At 39.0% G+C, this 16,639-nt stretch overlaps 1 protein-coding gene across 2 annotated transcripts; it reads right to left on the reverse strand.

Annotated features, from left to right (window-relative positions):
• Positions 1-474: 474 nt before the first annotated feature.
• On the reverse strand, positions 475-16,278 carry tinf2 (TERF1 (TRF1)-interacting nuclear factor 2). 2 transcript variants are annotated; one of them, XM_059355244.1, is made up of 10 exons: positions 15,962-16,278; positions 13,788-13,990; positions 8,258-8,365; positions 7,787-7,882; positions 7,558-7,668; positions 6,311-6,434; positions 3,927-4,686; positions 2,267-2,325; positions 2,082-2,155; positions 475-947 (listed from the first exon to the last, which is right to left on the reverse strand). In XM_059355244.1, the coding sequence occupies exons 1-10, from the start codon at positions 15,987-15,989 to the stop codon at positions 828-830; spliced, it is 1,683 nt and encodes a 560-aa protein (XP_059211227.1). In that variant the 5' UTR covers positions 15,990-16,278; the 3' UTR covers positions 475-827. The 2 variants fall into 2 exon arrangements, with proteins under 2 accessions (XP_059211227.1, XP_059211228.1); XM_059355245.1 differs by lacking the exon at positions 2,267-2,325 and having other exon boundaries at positions 809-947; positions 15,962-16,277.
• Positions 16,279-16,639: the final 361 nt, after the last annotated feature.

Here is a 16,639-nt window from a genome sequence, read left to right on the forward strand (position 1 = left end):
GTTGTGGGTCAAACTGACCCATTTCAAAGTTTAAAAATAAATAAATAAATAATAGTAAAAAGTATTTTTTTGGGATGAATCTTCTTCTGACTGATTTAAAAATTATATATATATATATATACAATAAAAATCGTTCATTTCACATATTTGTGCGTCGTGATCATTTATCAATGAAATCCATAAAAAGGAAAAAATTCTAAATGTAAAATAAAAAGATCAATGTCATGTAAAACTTGTATTTTCTATTTTACACATACTTTTTTTATATGAAAAACAAGTGAATTATCCTCATTACACCTGATCTGTTAGAGGTAAAGGACACCATTGCTCTAAATATTGATTAAATTGGTATTAAATATACACGTTTGTGATGTTATTTTTATCCTGTTAACCTTTAGAGTCGGCCCTTAAAATGGTAAATAAAATGAATAAATAATAACATAAAAAAGTGACACATTTTCTCACAAAAAAATATAACTGCAACATTAAAAACTTTTATTAAGTACAATATAACAAAATGACATATTTGTAACAGAGACAATTACAAGCACAGTAACAATTTAATATAGGAGAAAAAAGTCTGTGATAATGCTGCTTCAGGGCTTGTTTTCCATAATACACACAAGTTCACATCTAATTCAGCTACAATGAATTCATAAATCAAGAATTCATTCATTCATTCATTATCCTTAACTGCCAGACTATGATGATTAAAATAAATGTCCATCTGCCACAGTGGGCTGCTGCATTTAAAGATACTATTGATTTTCCTGTCAGGAAACAGCTGAAACGTCGTCTATTATTTGTGGCCGTGAGAATCCGTGACATCATCTGCGTTTCCTGCCAGCCAGCGCCAGGTCCCTCCGCGTCGTCCCGGGTCTCCAGAACTCCCTCAGAGTGGGAACATAAGTACCATGTTTGGTCTTGTAGTAGCGCTTCATGAACAGCTGAGGGAGACAGTTTGATCATTATTCAGTGGTGGACTCAGACTGTTAGAAGGGCAGGGGCGAAAAAATAAAAAAACGTGGGGCCCACCAGCACGCAAAAAGCTATGATGCATCATGTATGATGAAATATTAGCATTAAGTTAAAAGGAGATCCAGATCAAAGTAACTAATGATACGGTACTGACAATTAAAAGTATCGAACCAAACCATCTAGGGGGGTCCGGGGGCATGTCTTAAACTTTTCAGGTGGAGATTTAACATAAAAACATGATCAGTTTACAGTGATTAGACATTTTTATAAAGACCTAACCACATAAGTGATTATTAAAAAGTTAAAATCAACCCTACCTTGACAACAGCTTACAGGCTTACACAAATGCATCAATAAATATAACAATAATTTATAACCCTTTAATATTACCAACTGGTGCTGTATTATATATCATTGAATAGCCTGATTAGTCACCTTTACAACAAGGGAAACCCAGCTAAATGTCTGGGGAGTGCCCAAAATAAAAAAGGGCCAGAATCTCCTGCAGTATTCTCCTGTTGGGATTCTCTCTTGTGCTTCAAATTAAAACATGTTTCGTGTTTAAAAACGTAACGGCCTGTAAGAAATCAATAAGGAAGAAATGGCTGAAGTAATGGAAATATCTGGACTATCAGAATACTTTCATTTCTTTGTACTTTTCCCTTTTTCTTTTTTCTTTTCCAATCCCCTTTTGTACGCTTTTACTTTTCCCTTGATATTTTCTGTATTTGTCTATAGGTCTTCATGTTGATTGTTTGTTTGTTCATTTACATGTAAAATCAAAAAACAACAAAGAGTAAATGACAAAAATAGAAAAAATTGTCTCCTGTCTGTAGACTTTCAAGCAGATTCAAGTACATTATTCAAAATCCAAGCACTGCTCAAACCTTGAAATTACCTTTATTCATAAAATTGAATGTTTTTTATTTGTTTTTATATAATGTTTTTAATACTTTTAATACCAGATTTTTAAACAAATCAAGTTCCTACAAGATGATCCATTTAATATAAAAAAGATTAAGGCATGGCGCCATAGATTGACACATTTTCGAGGATTTCCAGGCCCATAAAACCCCGTTAGTGCATGTTTGGAGTATACATACTCTGCCTTTGAAGTTCTTTGTGGCTTCGTCCTCAGAATCTGCGACGTAGTCCTCGCTGGTTCCTGGACGGATCTCTAAACACAAAATGAAACAGTTAAACTAACTTAAATGCCTGTGCAGGTGTTTTTTCATGTATCTTTTTAAATGATCTGTGTTCAATTAACATCATTTATTTTAAAAATCACCTGTGCTACTGCGCTGCTGAGAGAGAGAGCTGCTTAAACCCGGCAACACAGGATGATTTCTGTCAAGTAGAAACAACAAAATAAACCAATAAATCGATACTTTTTTAGTCAATACATTTTTCAAAAGCTAAAAAATGGTGAATGGAGAATATACAGGGACATATTTAGCAAAGCTACTTTGATCTTTTAAGTCTGAAACTGCAGTTAAACCATAAATGTTTCTGTTTGTCAGAGCTACAACTCCAAAAGAACGCAACATTAAATATTTAGATATTTAAGTCAATATTAAAAGACCAGATGAAACCAGAAACATTAAACACTTTTTATTGCATTTCTTGGGTTTAAACAACAGTTAAGACTGTTTATTTAATACATTAGTAAAAAAAATTATCCCGCAAGATACATTTTAAAATGTCTGTTTCTGCCAGTTTGCAGCTGTGATCTTTGGTATATTTAGAAAAAAAGTTGTAATAAAATCATAGACTGTATATAAATATACAGAATTTGACAGGGCCGTGTATCTCTGGGAAGCAGTGTTGCCAACTTAACGACTTTGTTGCTATATTTAGCGACTTTTCAGTCCCCCTCAGTGACTATTTTTCAAATAGGAACTGGCGACAAGTCCAGCGAAGATTCTGCCGTTATATGAGACTTTTGGAGACTCGTTCTTACTCTTCTTAACGAGCCGCGGGGGTCGGCGGCTCCTTAAGAAGAGTAAGAACGAGTCGAATCGGCACAGTCCTTCTGCAGCAGTCTCTCCCAGCTGCAGAGCCAGAGGGGATGTTAACCCCTTAGCGTCCAGTCTGCAAATTGCTAACAGGCTATGTGAAGGAAATTTGGTGTTTCTTGTCATGGTGGGACATGAAGTAGGTGGCGACCTACTTGATATTCAAGACGCAAGGCCTTGTGGGAACTCAACTCTGATAGCACCATGATTGAGGGGAACATGTAAATAAGTGGGGTCTGTCCTGATGTGATGCACAGGGCAGGAATATAGGGCCGCATTGAGTCTTGCTGAAGAGCCAATGCTGAAAAGTGCAACAGTCATAAGTTGTGTGGCGTACGGGGCTTTGTTGTACCGTAAAAGAGCCATTTGGGATTGTTCGGTGTATGGAAAACAAATGTGCTAATAAAACTTGCTGAACAGAGTATTGAGTGCTTTGTGTTTGGCCAGCTCGCCCATTAACTTAGTGCAATCCACAAAATTGCCATAACGGCTAACAGTTAGCTCTGTAGCAGTACAGTGTGTATGTGCTAATAGGCTAACAGTTAGCTCTGTATCAGTACAGTGTGTATGTGCTAATAGGCTAACAGTTAGCTCTGTATCAGTACAGTGTGTATGTGCTAATAGGCTAACAGTTAGCTCTGTATCAGTACAGTGTGTATGTGCTAATAGGCTAACAGTTAGCTCTGTATCAGTACAGTGTGTATGTGCTAATAGGCTAACAGTTAGCTCTGTAGCAGTACAGTGTGTATGTGCTGCTGCTGCAGGAGGTGTTCACTTAGCGATCTCTGTTTGTTTACAACAAGCACCAGACACACTGTGCACAGTTATCGATGCCGGTTAATTGACGATCACTATGTTTATGAGCAGCAAAGAAGACACACAGCGTGAGAGGACATTTGAGAGGGCGTGGCCTGAGACACTTCTATGTCTTACTCTTTATCGTCCAGGCCGGGGAAATCCAAGTCGGGGTTTGGCGGTTTGGCCGGCGACTTCCTCCTCTGACTCTCCCGCTTCATATTTAAGGATTTCCCTCCTCGGACGCTCCTGTTGTCGCTGGCAGGCGTCACTGACAGTTTGTCGACAATAACAGCGGGTTGGCGGCTCAGACACGAGACGAAGATGGAGCAGAGGGACGGGTCTTTAGGCAGGTTGAGAGTCTTGACGCCCAGCTTGGTCATGCAGGTCTTCAGGTTGCTCTCCTCCTCCTCGTCTTCTTCTTCGCTCTCATCGGTCTGAAGTTGACCTTTATCTCTCCTGAGCGCTGCACTCTTACTCACCCTCTTCTTCCCAGATCGGATCATGCCTAGCTCCTCCTCCTCCGATTCACTTCCTCCTTCGTCGGGCTGCTTGCGTTTCATTCTGCTGCTTCTTTTCAAGGTGTTCGTCTCCTCTTCTTCTTCTTCTTCTTCTTCACCCTCTTTGGGTTTTTGTCTCTGTTTAACCAAAGTGAATCTCAAGTCCTCCTTCTGCTCGTCTCCTCTCTGCGTCCTGTTCATGAGTGGCACGTCTTTATTAGATATTAGTCCGATTACAGGGGTTATAAATGGGGTTTTGTCTCTAGATGTGTGTGAGCCGTTGGGCTGACTAGCAGCAGACTCTTTGGCTCCTGTTGGTTGATTTGAAGGAACTCTACCAGAAGGAGGCAGAGACAGTGAAGTCAGGATGGAGTCGCCCATGTTTGGAGGGAGGGATGCTGAAAGAAACAAGCAACAACATGTGAATAACTGGAATTATTACTCATCCAAAGCCTCATGCTAGTCATGCTAGTGTAGCAGAGAGATGTTGTTACCCTACAGGTGCATCTCAATCAATTACAATATCATAGAAAAGTTTATTTATGTCAGTAATTCTTTCTTTCAAAATTATTTTTATTGGATTTTCCTTGGATGCATAATTATATCAGCTGGCAGAGCACACATCAGTTTATCCAATACATCCATAGACTAGGCAAGTACAAAATAAATGAAAACACCAAAGTTATTTAGTCAAAATATACAAAAACAAAACAAATAGAAAAAACAAACAAATAAATGAATGAAGATAACCATATAAGAGAAAATTATAAAAATAGTTAAAGTAATTAAATTCAAAAAGTGGAAATAACACATTATATCGACCGATTACACACAGAATTAAACATTTCATGCCTTCATTTATTTAATTTCTTCTAATTATAATGATTATGGCTTACATTTAACTCTATGGAGTTTTGGGCTATTTGTCCATTTCTGAATCCTTTTCATCCTGCCTGTATACACCACTTAAAAATGTTTAAATGCCATGTTGGTTTTTTTTTTCAGCACAACCTCACCTATATGACCTGATAATAATAGATTTTTTATTCTGACTTACTGGATCAACATTTTGAACCAAAAAGAAAAAATAAACCAACATTAATATGATCTTGTGATTGTGTGTGATCCTGTCATCCAACTCTGGTTTTTATTCTAGCGTTACTGTATTTTATTTGTGTGTTTAGCGTAACAATTTTGGTCATTTTGTGTATTTTTAAGTCATATATTGTCTTTGTTAGTCATTTTGTGTCTTTTTTTGGGTATTTTGTGTCTTTTGATGAGTCTTTTTAAGTTATTTTTGTCTTTTTTTGGTCATTTTGTTTTTTTTCTAGTCATTTTGTGTCTTTTATTTTTTTCTCTTATGTGACTCATGAATCGGGATATAATCGTATCGTGGGGCCGATACGCTGATTACACTCTAATTACTTCACATCTTAAAATCACATTCCGCCATTTATTGTGCTGTTTGTAAGTAGACTTGGCATCCTAAAATAACCTACATTTCAAGCACTTTATTCAAGAAACTAAGCACTTTTCAAACCTTGAAGACATCTAGGGTTCATACACTTTTTCAGTGGTCAAATTCAAGCACTTTTCAATGACTTTCACAGTGAATTTTCAAGCTTTTCCAGTATCCAGTAACACCGGTTGTAAATTGCATGTTTTAGATGAGTACTTACATACTAAAAGGGGGAGATTTCACTGAACCATACCAACAGCGATGGTATTACACTTTTAGGAGGAACGGTCTTCATTTCAGATAGGCTACTCATTATTTTTTACATTGAACATGTGATTATCTGTAGTCTATAGATGGATATAGTCAGATTGAAGAGAAATACAGTAAGAATTTCAAGCATTTACAAGCACGTTATCCAAAATCCAAGCACTTTTTAAACCTTGAAAATACAACATTTAAATTCAAGCATTTTCAAGGATTTCAAGCACCCGTACGAACCCTGAACATCATATTAGAAACCAAGTGTTTCTGTAGGAGTCCTGTGAGGAGTTCTCTAGCTGTACCTGCTGTCTCCAGGTGGCCCAGGCAGGTTTGGTGTTGCAGCAGGATCTTGAGGAGCTGAGGCTGGGTGGCTGCACGAGCACACTCCTCCAGGACAGGGGGGGCGCCACTGAGCCACGACACCGTCTGGACACAAATCATCAACATGTATAAACAGGTTTTTCTAGCAGGTATCTTTAAATTATTACTAGCTACAGTCAAAAATAAAAACACACAAATGGAGCTTTAATACTTCTTTCAGCTACTGCAGATAAATATTAGAGACGTTACTGCAGACTAAATCATACCACTAACAATACCGTACCGAATAGTTCAAAGTTTTATAACGTTTCATATTCTAAATCAGCATTCTTTTTTTAATTATTTGTGTTGCTACAGCAGCTGAATTAGGTCTGCCACCACAGCTGGCTTCTGCTCTAATTACTGTCTCAATTATGGTCTGATAAACAGAGAGAGAGAGAGAGAGAGAGAAAGAGAGCGAGAGAGAGAGAGAGAAAGAAAGGAGGGAGGAGAGAAAGAGAGAGAGAGAGAGAGAGAGGGAGGAGAGAGAAAGAAAGAAGGAGAGAGAGAGGAGAGAGAGCGAGAGGAGAGAGAGAGAGAGAGAGAAAAGAGACAAAGAGAGAGAAAGAAAGAAAAAAAGAAAGAAAGGAGAGAGAGAGATAGGGAGGAAGGGAAAGAAAGAGAGAGACAGTAAAGACAGAAAAAAGGTAAGAAAGAGAGAAAGACAGAAAAAGAGAAAAAAGGAGAGAGAGAGGAGGGGGGGAGAGAAAGAGAGGAGAAAGAGAGAAAAAGAGGGAGAGAAAGAAAAAAAATGCATATAGATAGATAGATAGATAGATAGATAGATAGATAGATAGATAGATATATATATATATATAGAGAGAGAGAGAAAGACAGAAAAAAGAGAGAAAAGAGAGGGAGAGAAAGAGAAAAAGAAAGAAAAAGAAAGAAAAAGAGAGAGAGAGAGAAGAGGAGTTAAAAAAATTGAAAATGAATATGTTGATATTGTGGCGGGTTGTTTGAAGGTCTTTTTTTATTTTAGGGTGATGATGTAATAAAACATGTGAAGCTTCATTCAGAAACCTCATTTGATGCTTCAAATACGGAAAAAATGAAAATAGTCTGAACTAAATTAACCTTTTAGAGGATGCAGAAACTGTCATCTCTAAAGCAGTAATAAAAAGAGTCATAAATTAGGTTTAATTTGTCATTTATAAAAGGGAAACTGATTTTTAAAAGCACACAGTACCTGAGCCAGGTTGGGAACTGGGAGCAGCTGGTCTATTCGAATCAAAAACTCCCACAGCAGCTTCTCCAGTTCCTGGTCAAACTTTGGACCATAATCTGAGAGAAACTCCTCCTGACAGCAACGGGAACAAGAAGTACTGAACGTTAGATTTCTACAAACTGCGAAATGATCACAATAGAGATTAAAAATCAGTTGCTGTTGTAAATAAGCACGAGTTAGAGGGCCTCACCTTGAAGAACTGCTCTCTCTGTTCAGAGTCTCTTAGCAGAGTGTGAACCAACGTACGGAAAGCTTCGACTGTTCTTATGATTTTTACGTCCCTTTTCTAGGAGACAAATAGCAAAAACGACACTTGATCCTTACAGGAATGAGAGGTTAGCCAAAAAAAAGCCTTAAAAAGTGTTTACGGTGACAAAAATGGCAATGCAATTTGTTGTGAGAGTCTAAAAATGAAGTACAGTCAAGAAAAAATGATCAGACCACTGTTGTTTTCTTCAGTTTATTGTTTGTTTTAATGTCTGGTACAACTAAACTTTCATTTGTTTGGACAAATATAATGATAACAACAAAAATAGCTGATAAGAGTTTAATTTAAGAGCTGATATCTAGACATTGTCCATGTTTTTTTCTTGATAATAACCAAAATCAAAAAGAAAACCAAACAATGGTCTAATCATTTTTCCATGACTGTATAATTTACCATAGTAGGTGCAGAAGAGGCTGACAGGGCAGCAGGAGCACGGATCCTTTCCAGGTGTGTCATGATCACGTTTTCATCCGTCGGTGTGCGACACAGCTCCAACACCAACTGGAAAGAAGTGAAGCAGTCAACAAGGTAGAGATGGGCGTTTGGAAGAAACCTGCCAACTTGAGCATCTTTAACATTTCCAAATGCAGTGGTAGTATGTCCCTACCTCTTTTTTACACTTCCCACACAAAGGGGAGATCTGGGGATTTATTTTGTTTAGAAGGTGAGGGGTGCATTGTAGCCTGTGTAGAATTCTGTACTGGCTTTCTCTGAGTCTATTACAAGTAAAAGTTTTCTTTATAGATTCAAAGGCATCTGACCATGCGTTGGCATCGAGGTCAGCCTCCAAGTCCCTACCCCATGACTCCATATACCTGCTGGTAGTGACAGGATTCACAGAGTATAGTTTTGCATAGAACAGGGAGATGAATCTTTTACTGTTCATGGCAGTTAGATTAAAATTAAGGAGGAAACTTTCAACTGGGCTGACTAATGGTTGGTCTGTTGGGAGTGTAAAATTAGTTTGTACAAAGTGTCTCACCTGGAGAAAACCAAAAAAGTGATTATGTGGTATACTGTATTTTGTCTGAAGCTGCGTGAATGACATAAAATTATCTTTTTCAAATAAATCAGCTACTAGTCTCAAGCCCCTTGAGTGCCAGACACCGAAAATACTTTTCCCTGTACCAGGAGGAAAGGCTTTGTTTTGAGTTAAAGGTTGTAAAGCTGATGAGAAGCCTCCCCTGCCAGAATGTTTAGCAACATCATGCCAGGTCTTTAATGTATTAAGCATGATGACATTATCTTTAACCTCAGCAGGAAGTTTACTCATTTCAGTTAGAAGAAAGCAGAGAGGGGAGAAAGGGGCACAGCACCAGGCATCCACATTTGTCTCCTGAAGAAGAAAATAATTGAGCCAGCCTGATATTATCCGAGCATGACAAGCATAATTATAAAAAAGAAAATTGGGAAGGGCCTGACCCCCCTCATCTATTGGTAATTGTAGAGTCTTCATTTTTAATCTAGGTTTCTTTCCGTGCCATATAAAATTTGAGAGAAATCTTTCAATATCTAGATTAGTTTTCTTAGTAATCTTAAGTGGCAACATTTGCAATGGGTATAATATTCTAGGGAGCACATTCATCTTTATTAGACTAATTCTACCCATCCATGACAGAGGGAGGTCAAACCACCTGTTAAGATCACTTTTGACTGCTGCCAGGGTTGGTGTAAAGTTTTGTTTATACAGTTCTTTAATATTTGCTGATACTCTGATGCCCAGGTAAGTGAAACCTGAAGGTGACCATCTGAAAGGGAAATTAACCAGGGATGCCTGGCCACCGAGGTCACCAAGTGGCAAGGCCTCTGACTTGCTGTAATTAATTTTGTACCCTGAAATCTGACCGAACTGACAAATGATTGATAACAAAATAGGAATTGAACTCTCTGGGTTAGTGATAAACAGCAAGATGTCATCTGCATAAAGCGAAATTCTATATTCGTTGCCTCCCAAAGCGACACCAGATATCCCATGGTGGCTCCTAATGGTTTCTGCCAGAGGCTCCAGTGCCAGTGCAAATAATAGTGGAGAGAGGGGGCAGCCTTGTCGTGTACCTCTACTCAGAGGAAAAACATCAGACTTGGAGCCATTTACAAGAACTCTGGCAGTAGGAGATCTGTATAGAAGTTTAGTCCATTCAATAAAACTTGAACCTAATCCAAACCTGTGAAGAACATCAAAAAGATACTCCCACTCTACGCGATCAAACGCTTTTTCAGCGTCTAATGAGATGGCGAGGACCTTTTTCTTTGTACTATGTGAAAATTGTATTATGTTCAGGAGCCTGCGAACATTAGAGTACGAATATCTATTTTTAATAAAGCCCGTCTGGTCTGGCTTAATTAAGACAGGTAGCACCTCCTCCAATCTTCTAGCCAAGAGTTTTGATAGAATCTTGCAATCAACCCCGAGTAAGCTTATCGGCCTGTAAGATGCACACTGATCAGAGGGCTTATCTTTCTTTAAAATCAAAGAAATGTGGGCCAGATTAAAAGTTGGTGGAAGCGCGCCCCTTTCAATGGATTCAGTAAACATATTGGTCAGAGGGCCCACCACCAGCTTTACCATCTTCTTGTAAAATTCGGGGCCGAACCCATCAGGGCCGGGAGCTTTCCCACTTTGTAAAGATTTAATGGTCTCCAGAACTTCCTGTGCTGTGATCAGCCTACAAAGATCATTTTTGCATTCTTCAGATAATGTGGGAAGGTTTATTCTATCAAGAAAATGTTTCCTTTGCTCTGAGGTATTTTGGCACTCTGACGAGTATAGTTCCTGATAAAAATCCTTCATTATTTTACATATAGTTTTGGTTTCAAAATGTTCTGTGCCAGTTCTGTCCCTAAGTGATGGTATTGCATAAATCCCTGTACGGCCTCTGGCCAAACGGGCAAGAAGCCTACCAGGTTTGTTACCAGATTCGAATAGTCTATGTTTGGCAAAGAATATTGCTGATTCTGCTTTTTGGGTTAGCAGTTGATCCAGGGCAGATCGTGCTGCTTCTAATCTTTTAAAGATAGATATTGAGGAGGTAGCCTTAAACTCTCTATCTAGTGCTGTAATTTGCTGTTCGAGTTCTACCTGTCTTGCTAATGAACTTTTTTTCTTTGCAGCTGTGTACGATATTATGGCACCCCTCAGGAATGCTTTACCTGTTTCCCACAGGGTTGAAGCAGAGACATCCGGTGTATCATTTGTAGAAATAAAAAGTTCCCATTGTGATTCTAGATATGTTAAAAATGTAGGATTGCTAAGGAGAGATGGGTTTAGACGCCAGTGTCTGGATGTGGGGTCATAATAAGGTGGCAGAAGTTCAATAGTGACTGATGAATGATCTGAAAGGGTACATGTGTTAATAGAGCAAGTGTTGGTCCTGTCCAGAGCTAATCTCGAAATAAAAATATAATCAATTCTTGAGAAGGAATGATGAGGGCGGGAGAAAAAAGTAAAATCTTTCTCTTGTGGATTGATAATTCTCCATGCATCAAACAGGCCGAGATCAGAACAGAGCTCCCTTGTGGCTCTAGCCATCTTGGAGAGAGGAAGGGCGCTGGGTGGGCTATGATCCATTCCTGGGGCCAAAACACAATTAAAATCCCCTCCAATTATTACCAGTGATGGACAAATGGAAGAGATGTTAGCCAGTAGTTTAGAGTAAAATGAGCTATCAAAAGTGTTGGGGGCGTAGATGCTTCCTATAAGAATTCGTTCGCCATATAGACACCCAGTAATAACCACAAACCTTCCCTCCGTATCACATATAACTTTATCTAGCGTAAATGCCATATGTTTATTTATAAGTATTGCTACCCCCTACTCTTAGAGTTAAATGAAGAATAATATATTTGACCAACCCAATCACGTTTTAATTTTAAGTGTTCAAGATCAGTAAGGTGGGTCTCTTGTAATAGTGCCACATGTACCTTATCTTTTTTGAGCACAGAGAGTATTTTACGTCTCTTCACCACATGGTTGATACCTTTAACATTAAGTGTAACGATTTTTATGTTACTCATGGTGTAAATAACTTGTTAGATGGTAAAGGAAAATGGTGTGATTCAAACAAGTATAGCCCATGACATGAAACAAGCAATTCACTATTGTTTGGCAAATAAGCTGTGCTGATATAAACAACTCCTACACATGGGGGGAAAACAAGAACCACCCCCAAACACATACACAAAAAGAAACAAATATGAAAATAGTATGGGAGCATGAGAATTCAAGGAAAAAAGAGAAAAAAAAAAAAAAAAAGAAAAAAAAAGAGCTACTCAATGGTAGTGTTACAGGAGTACGTGCTGCTAATCGCTTCTGGAGAAAACTCAAAACAACTTCCGTATCTCACCCCCGCTCCCACAACATACAACTTAATAAGCATGTCGATATTCTGGTAATGTTATGAATTTAACATTATCCCTTCTCTGCTATCACCCCAAACTAATACATCAGATAAGGCTGTAAACGCAGCAAAGTGAGAAATACACTTAACTGAGCTAAATCAGCTCTGAAGCCTTTTATAGTTTTACACAGGCTGACTGTGCTGTTTCTTCCTTATCACACTGATATTCTGTTAGGCAGAATAACTTCAGTATCAATGCAACACAACTTACTCATTCCAGATGGCGTGTAGTAATGTAATCATACAGTAGACACGTCACAGTTCTGAGTGGTCTTCTATTTCAGTTTTTCAAGAAAGTTCTCTGCATCTCTCCGCGTTTCGAACCTGTGCTCCGTGCCGTTGTGGTTTATGGTGAGTGTAGCCGGGTAGCGCATGGTGAAGCGGATCCTCTTGTCTATTAAGGCTTGACACACTCCGTTGAAGGCGCGACGCTTCTCTCGGACCGCAGGAGACAGATCCTGAAGGATGGAGATCCGCTGTCCTTCATGTTCCAGGTTAGTTTTCCCCCGCACTGCTGCCATTATGCGTAATTTGTCTCTGGAGTTGTGGAGCTTAATAACAACCGGTCGGGGACGTGCTCCTCGCGGTCCCAGGCTGCGGTGTGCCCGGTCAATTTTAATGCGGCTTTTCGTCTCGGGGTTCGCCGGTCCAAGTCCAAGTATAGTAGGCAGCCAGGACTCAAAAAACTGTATAGGGCGATTTCCCTCCGTGCCCTCTTCGAGATTCAGGACACGGATGTTGTCCCGTCTGCTTCGGTTCTCCATATCATCCATGCCATGAGCCATTTGCTTCATTTTCTTTTCTGCTTCACCGAGCCTGGTCTCCAGATCAGCCACTATGTCCTCAACGTCCGAAACTCGCTGCTCCGTGGCAGTAATGCGTTTGGACTGGCTCTCTAAAGTTGTGGAAATTTTTTCCAGAGTCTCGGAAAACTTTGAAAGTTTCGTCTCCATAACGTCGCTGAAATTTTGAGTTACCTTGTGAATCAGCGCTTCGGTTTCCATGATGTTAGTTGGTGAAGCCGTGTCTATTTGCTGTGGAGAGTTTGTTGCTTGGCTAACATTAGCATTAGCAGCTGCAGCATTAGGCTGTTTCCGTGGCTGAATCTTCGTTTGTTTCGACATTGCAAACTATCAAAACGTCACTTTTCTTCTTATCGGTAGATCTTTCAGCACTGTGCTGGTGTGATGAGTCAAGAAAGGAGCATTAACTTGCAGATAAATTTAAATAAAATCAATGTGGGAGCGGGAGCTCAACGAAAACACGTCTTCAGTCGGCCATGATCACGTGACTCCTCCAATGTTTTATGTTTGAGCCCCCAAAGAGGCATGAGGTTAGATTTCACAGTAATCTTGCATATTTAAGTGTGTTTTGTGATTTAAATAAGTTTTGGATAAAATTAAAAATTAATCGATCATTGATTAATTATTCCCGTCCCTAATACAAGGTGATCATCCATCAGAAAGAGGAAATGTTACAGTCAAGAAGATGAGAATAAAAAGGGATCACTGGAGTCAGAACCTCACCCGTCCTCTCAGCCCCAGCGCCAGCTTGCCCAGGTGTCTGGTGGTGAGCAGCCCAGGTACGGTGTCACAGGCGGAGGAGACGAACTCCTCCACCACGCCGTACTGCATCACGTCCCGCTGCTTCATGACTTTCCACAGGGCTGCAGAAACCAGACGCACAGGGGGGGACAGGAGCTGAAGTGCAGCGAAAGGCAGACTCCCAGCTGTGGATTACAGAACACATTAGTCCAAAAAATTAGAAAACATTCATAGCAACTAACCTGATCTTTTAAATTGTTAATGAACACACACTAAGTGAAGATTCTCAGAAAGTTTGATGTGAAATATTTTGATGTTTTAATCTGATTATTCTGTATATGTGACCACTCTGAAACCCTTGTACTCTCTATACAAGCAGGCTGTGAAAGTGTTTGATAAAAAAACAAGAAATAATCACCACTGTACTATTATAAAAAAACATAGCCTGTTAACATTTGACAGTTTTATTTTGTTCTCTGACATGTGCCTGATGTACAAATTGACCCATGATCTTGCACCACCACCACTTAAGCAATGTGTGTCCTTCTGTAGAGACAATGTTAGGGTATCTAGGGCTACAATGAGAGGTGACTGTTACACTACATTTAAAAAGACCACTTTTGGCCAATCAGCATTTTCATATCAAGCAACTAGAAAATGGAACTCAATCCCACTCCATATCAGAGACTCTTTAAGTTTTAAAAGTTTTAAAAAGTCTTTGAAGACATGGCTGAAAGACAATCAAGCTTGTGATCATTGATCTTTGTTTTTCACTTAGTTTTTTTTTCTTTTTTCTTTTACTTGTAATGTTAATCCTGTTGTCTTTTCATCTTGTCTGTGTTTTGACTGTGCTTGAACATCCTGCCCAGGGACTACAGGTGAAAATTAGCTATTTAGCTAACCCTGGTATAGAAGCTATTCTATGCATGGTCCCTGTCAAACAAAACCAATAAATAAAATAAATAAAAATAAAAAATATTTGTGGGCATGCATGTAGCCATAGTCTATATTTCACTTGAAATGACGAGGAAGTACTCAGTGCCTTTCTTTGTCAAGTATTCAACCCTCTGAACCCCTTGAATGAAATATTTTCATTTATGGATTGCCAAAAATACACAGTTTATCGTAAAGAGAACCTGTAAAAGCAGGCATTATTGTCAAAATGTGTTTTTTAATTTCAAACAGTCCTTGCATAGGTTACGAAAGTTTCCATTGGAAAAAGTAACACAAATTAAGCTTCAAATTGTGATATTTCTGTCAAAGTCACTTTATTCTACACTTTATTCTTTTAAGGGTTTTGTTATTATAACAAGGGCTGCAAATAACGATTATTTTCATTATCGATTAATCTGTCGATTATTTAAACGATTAATCGATTAGTTGTTTGGTCAATAAAATGTTGAAAAATATCAATCAGTGTTTCCCAAACCACAAGATGACGTCCTCAAATCTCTTGTTTTGTCCACAAACCAAAGAGATATTCAGTTAATTGTCATAAAGGAACAAAGAAACCAGACATATTCACATTGAAGAAGCTGAAATCAGAGAATTTGGTCTTATTGTCTTTAAAAAAAACTGCTCAAACCAATTATTCGATTATCAAAATAGTTGGCGATTAATTTAATAATCGATTACTGTTCGATTAATCGAATAATTGTTGCAGCTTTAATTATCACTGTATTATTCTGCAAAAAAGACAATAGTGAGTTGTTCCCACTCCTAGCCATGATTCTGCTGATTCCATAGAGCTGCAGGACTTCTAAATTGCAGTGAAATATAAGGCCACAGTGAGTAAAATATATAATTTAAAAAATAAACGCCCTGAAACGATATGGGATGGCCTACACTTACATAGGCTACAAGCCTTTGCCTATATGGCCCAGTCTTACTTCTCTCCATGGATTGAGGCTTTCAGTGTTGCACTGCTGGCTGCAGCCCAATCATTGATGCTACTGCGGGACTCTCTCATCAGCTGTCAAACTCAGTGACTGATCTAAAGTGTCCCACCTGTGTCTGCCAGATAACACCCACTCCCCTGCTGGGTGGAGGATGGATGTGGTGTGACAGCACTGACAGTCACTAAATCACTTTATTAACCAGATTCACTGCACAGAAAACAGTCTCACATTCAGGTTATCCAAGCTAATAGCACTTACCGCTCTCCTGAGGTTTTCTTGTAGCCATGATGTTACTCTCAGTCAGATAGTTGGATAAGGGAGGCTAGTTAGCTTAGCAACTTAAAGTTAGACACACTAGTGACTATCCTAAAAACGACTCAAGGCAACAGCAGCGAATAAACAACTTCAATGACGCTAATAAATACTACAGTTTCCTAGAACAACTCTGTGTTAAACTGTCAGTTCGGTGACAGCTTTACACACAGTCTCAGAGCTGTTGTTGTTGTTGTTGTTGTTGTTGTTGTTACCCGCTTCTTGAAACAAAGCTAGCAACACCTCCAAAGTTCTGCTCGTCCTCCCGCCACTGGCATTAATATCAGTCTCATCGAAGCGTCACCTGGTTGTGCCGGAGGGGCGGTGCTACGCGCATTTGGAATAGGAGACGTCAGTTTGAAGAAGAGACTCCGGCCCCGCGCTGCACTGTGACGACTAAAACAAGCGCACCACATGTCGTTTAAAGGATATGACGTCGCAGATTCATTTTCCACCAAGAAGTTCCGCCAAAACACGAAAAAATACAAATAAATAAAGAAAAAAAGGAAAAGAATAAATCAATTAAAAGTAAACGGATTAATAAAGTCAAAATGTTCCACAAAAAGTCGTTTCTTGCATCTGCTAACAAGTTCCCCCAAAATTTAACTGGATTATTATGTGAAT

This window comes from Centropristis striata, chromosome 17, assembly GCF_030273125.1.
Source record: "Centropristis striata isolate RG_2023a ecotype Rhode Island chromosome 17, C.striata_1.0, whole genome shotgun sequence".
Lineage (NCBI taxonomy): Eukaryota > Metazoa > Chordata > Actinopteri > Perciformes > Serranidae > Centropristis > Centropristis striata.

What these genes read in the sequence shown, in the direction of transcription:
- tinf2 (XM_059355244.1), bottom strand. Translation starts at nt 15,989, where the DNA reads ATGGCTACAAGAAAACCTCAGGAGAGCG. An exon ending in AAGAAAACCTCAGGAGAGCG is followed by an intron (nt 13,991 to 15,961) that starts GTAAGTGCTATT and finishes TGTAATCCACAG; the next exon opens with CTGGGAGTCTGCCTTTCGCT. An exon ending in TCAGCAGCGCAGTAGCACAG is followed by an intron (nt 2,156 to 2,266) that starts GTGATTTTTAAA and finishes TTTTGTGTTTAG; the next exon opens with AGATCCGTCCAGGAACCAGC.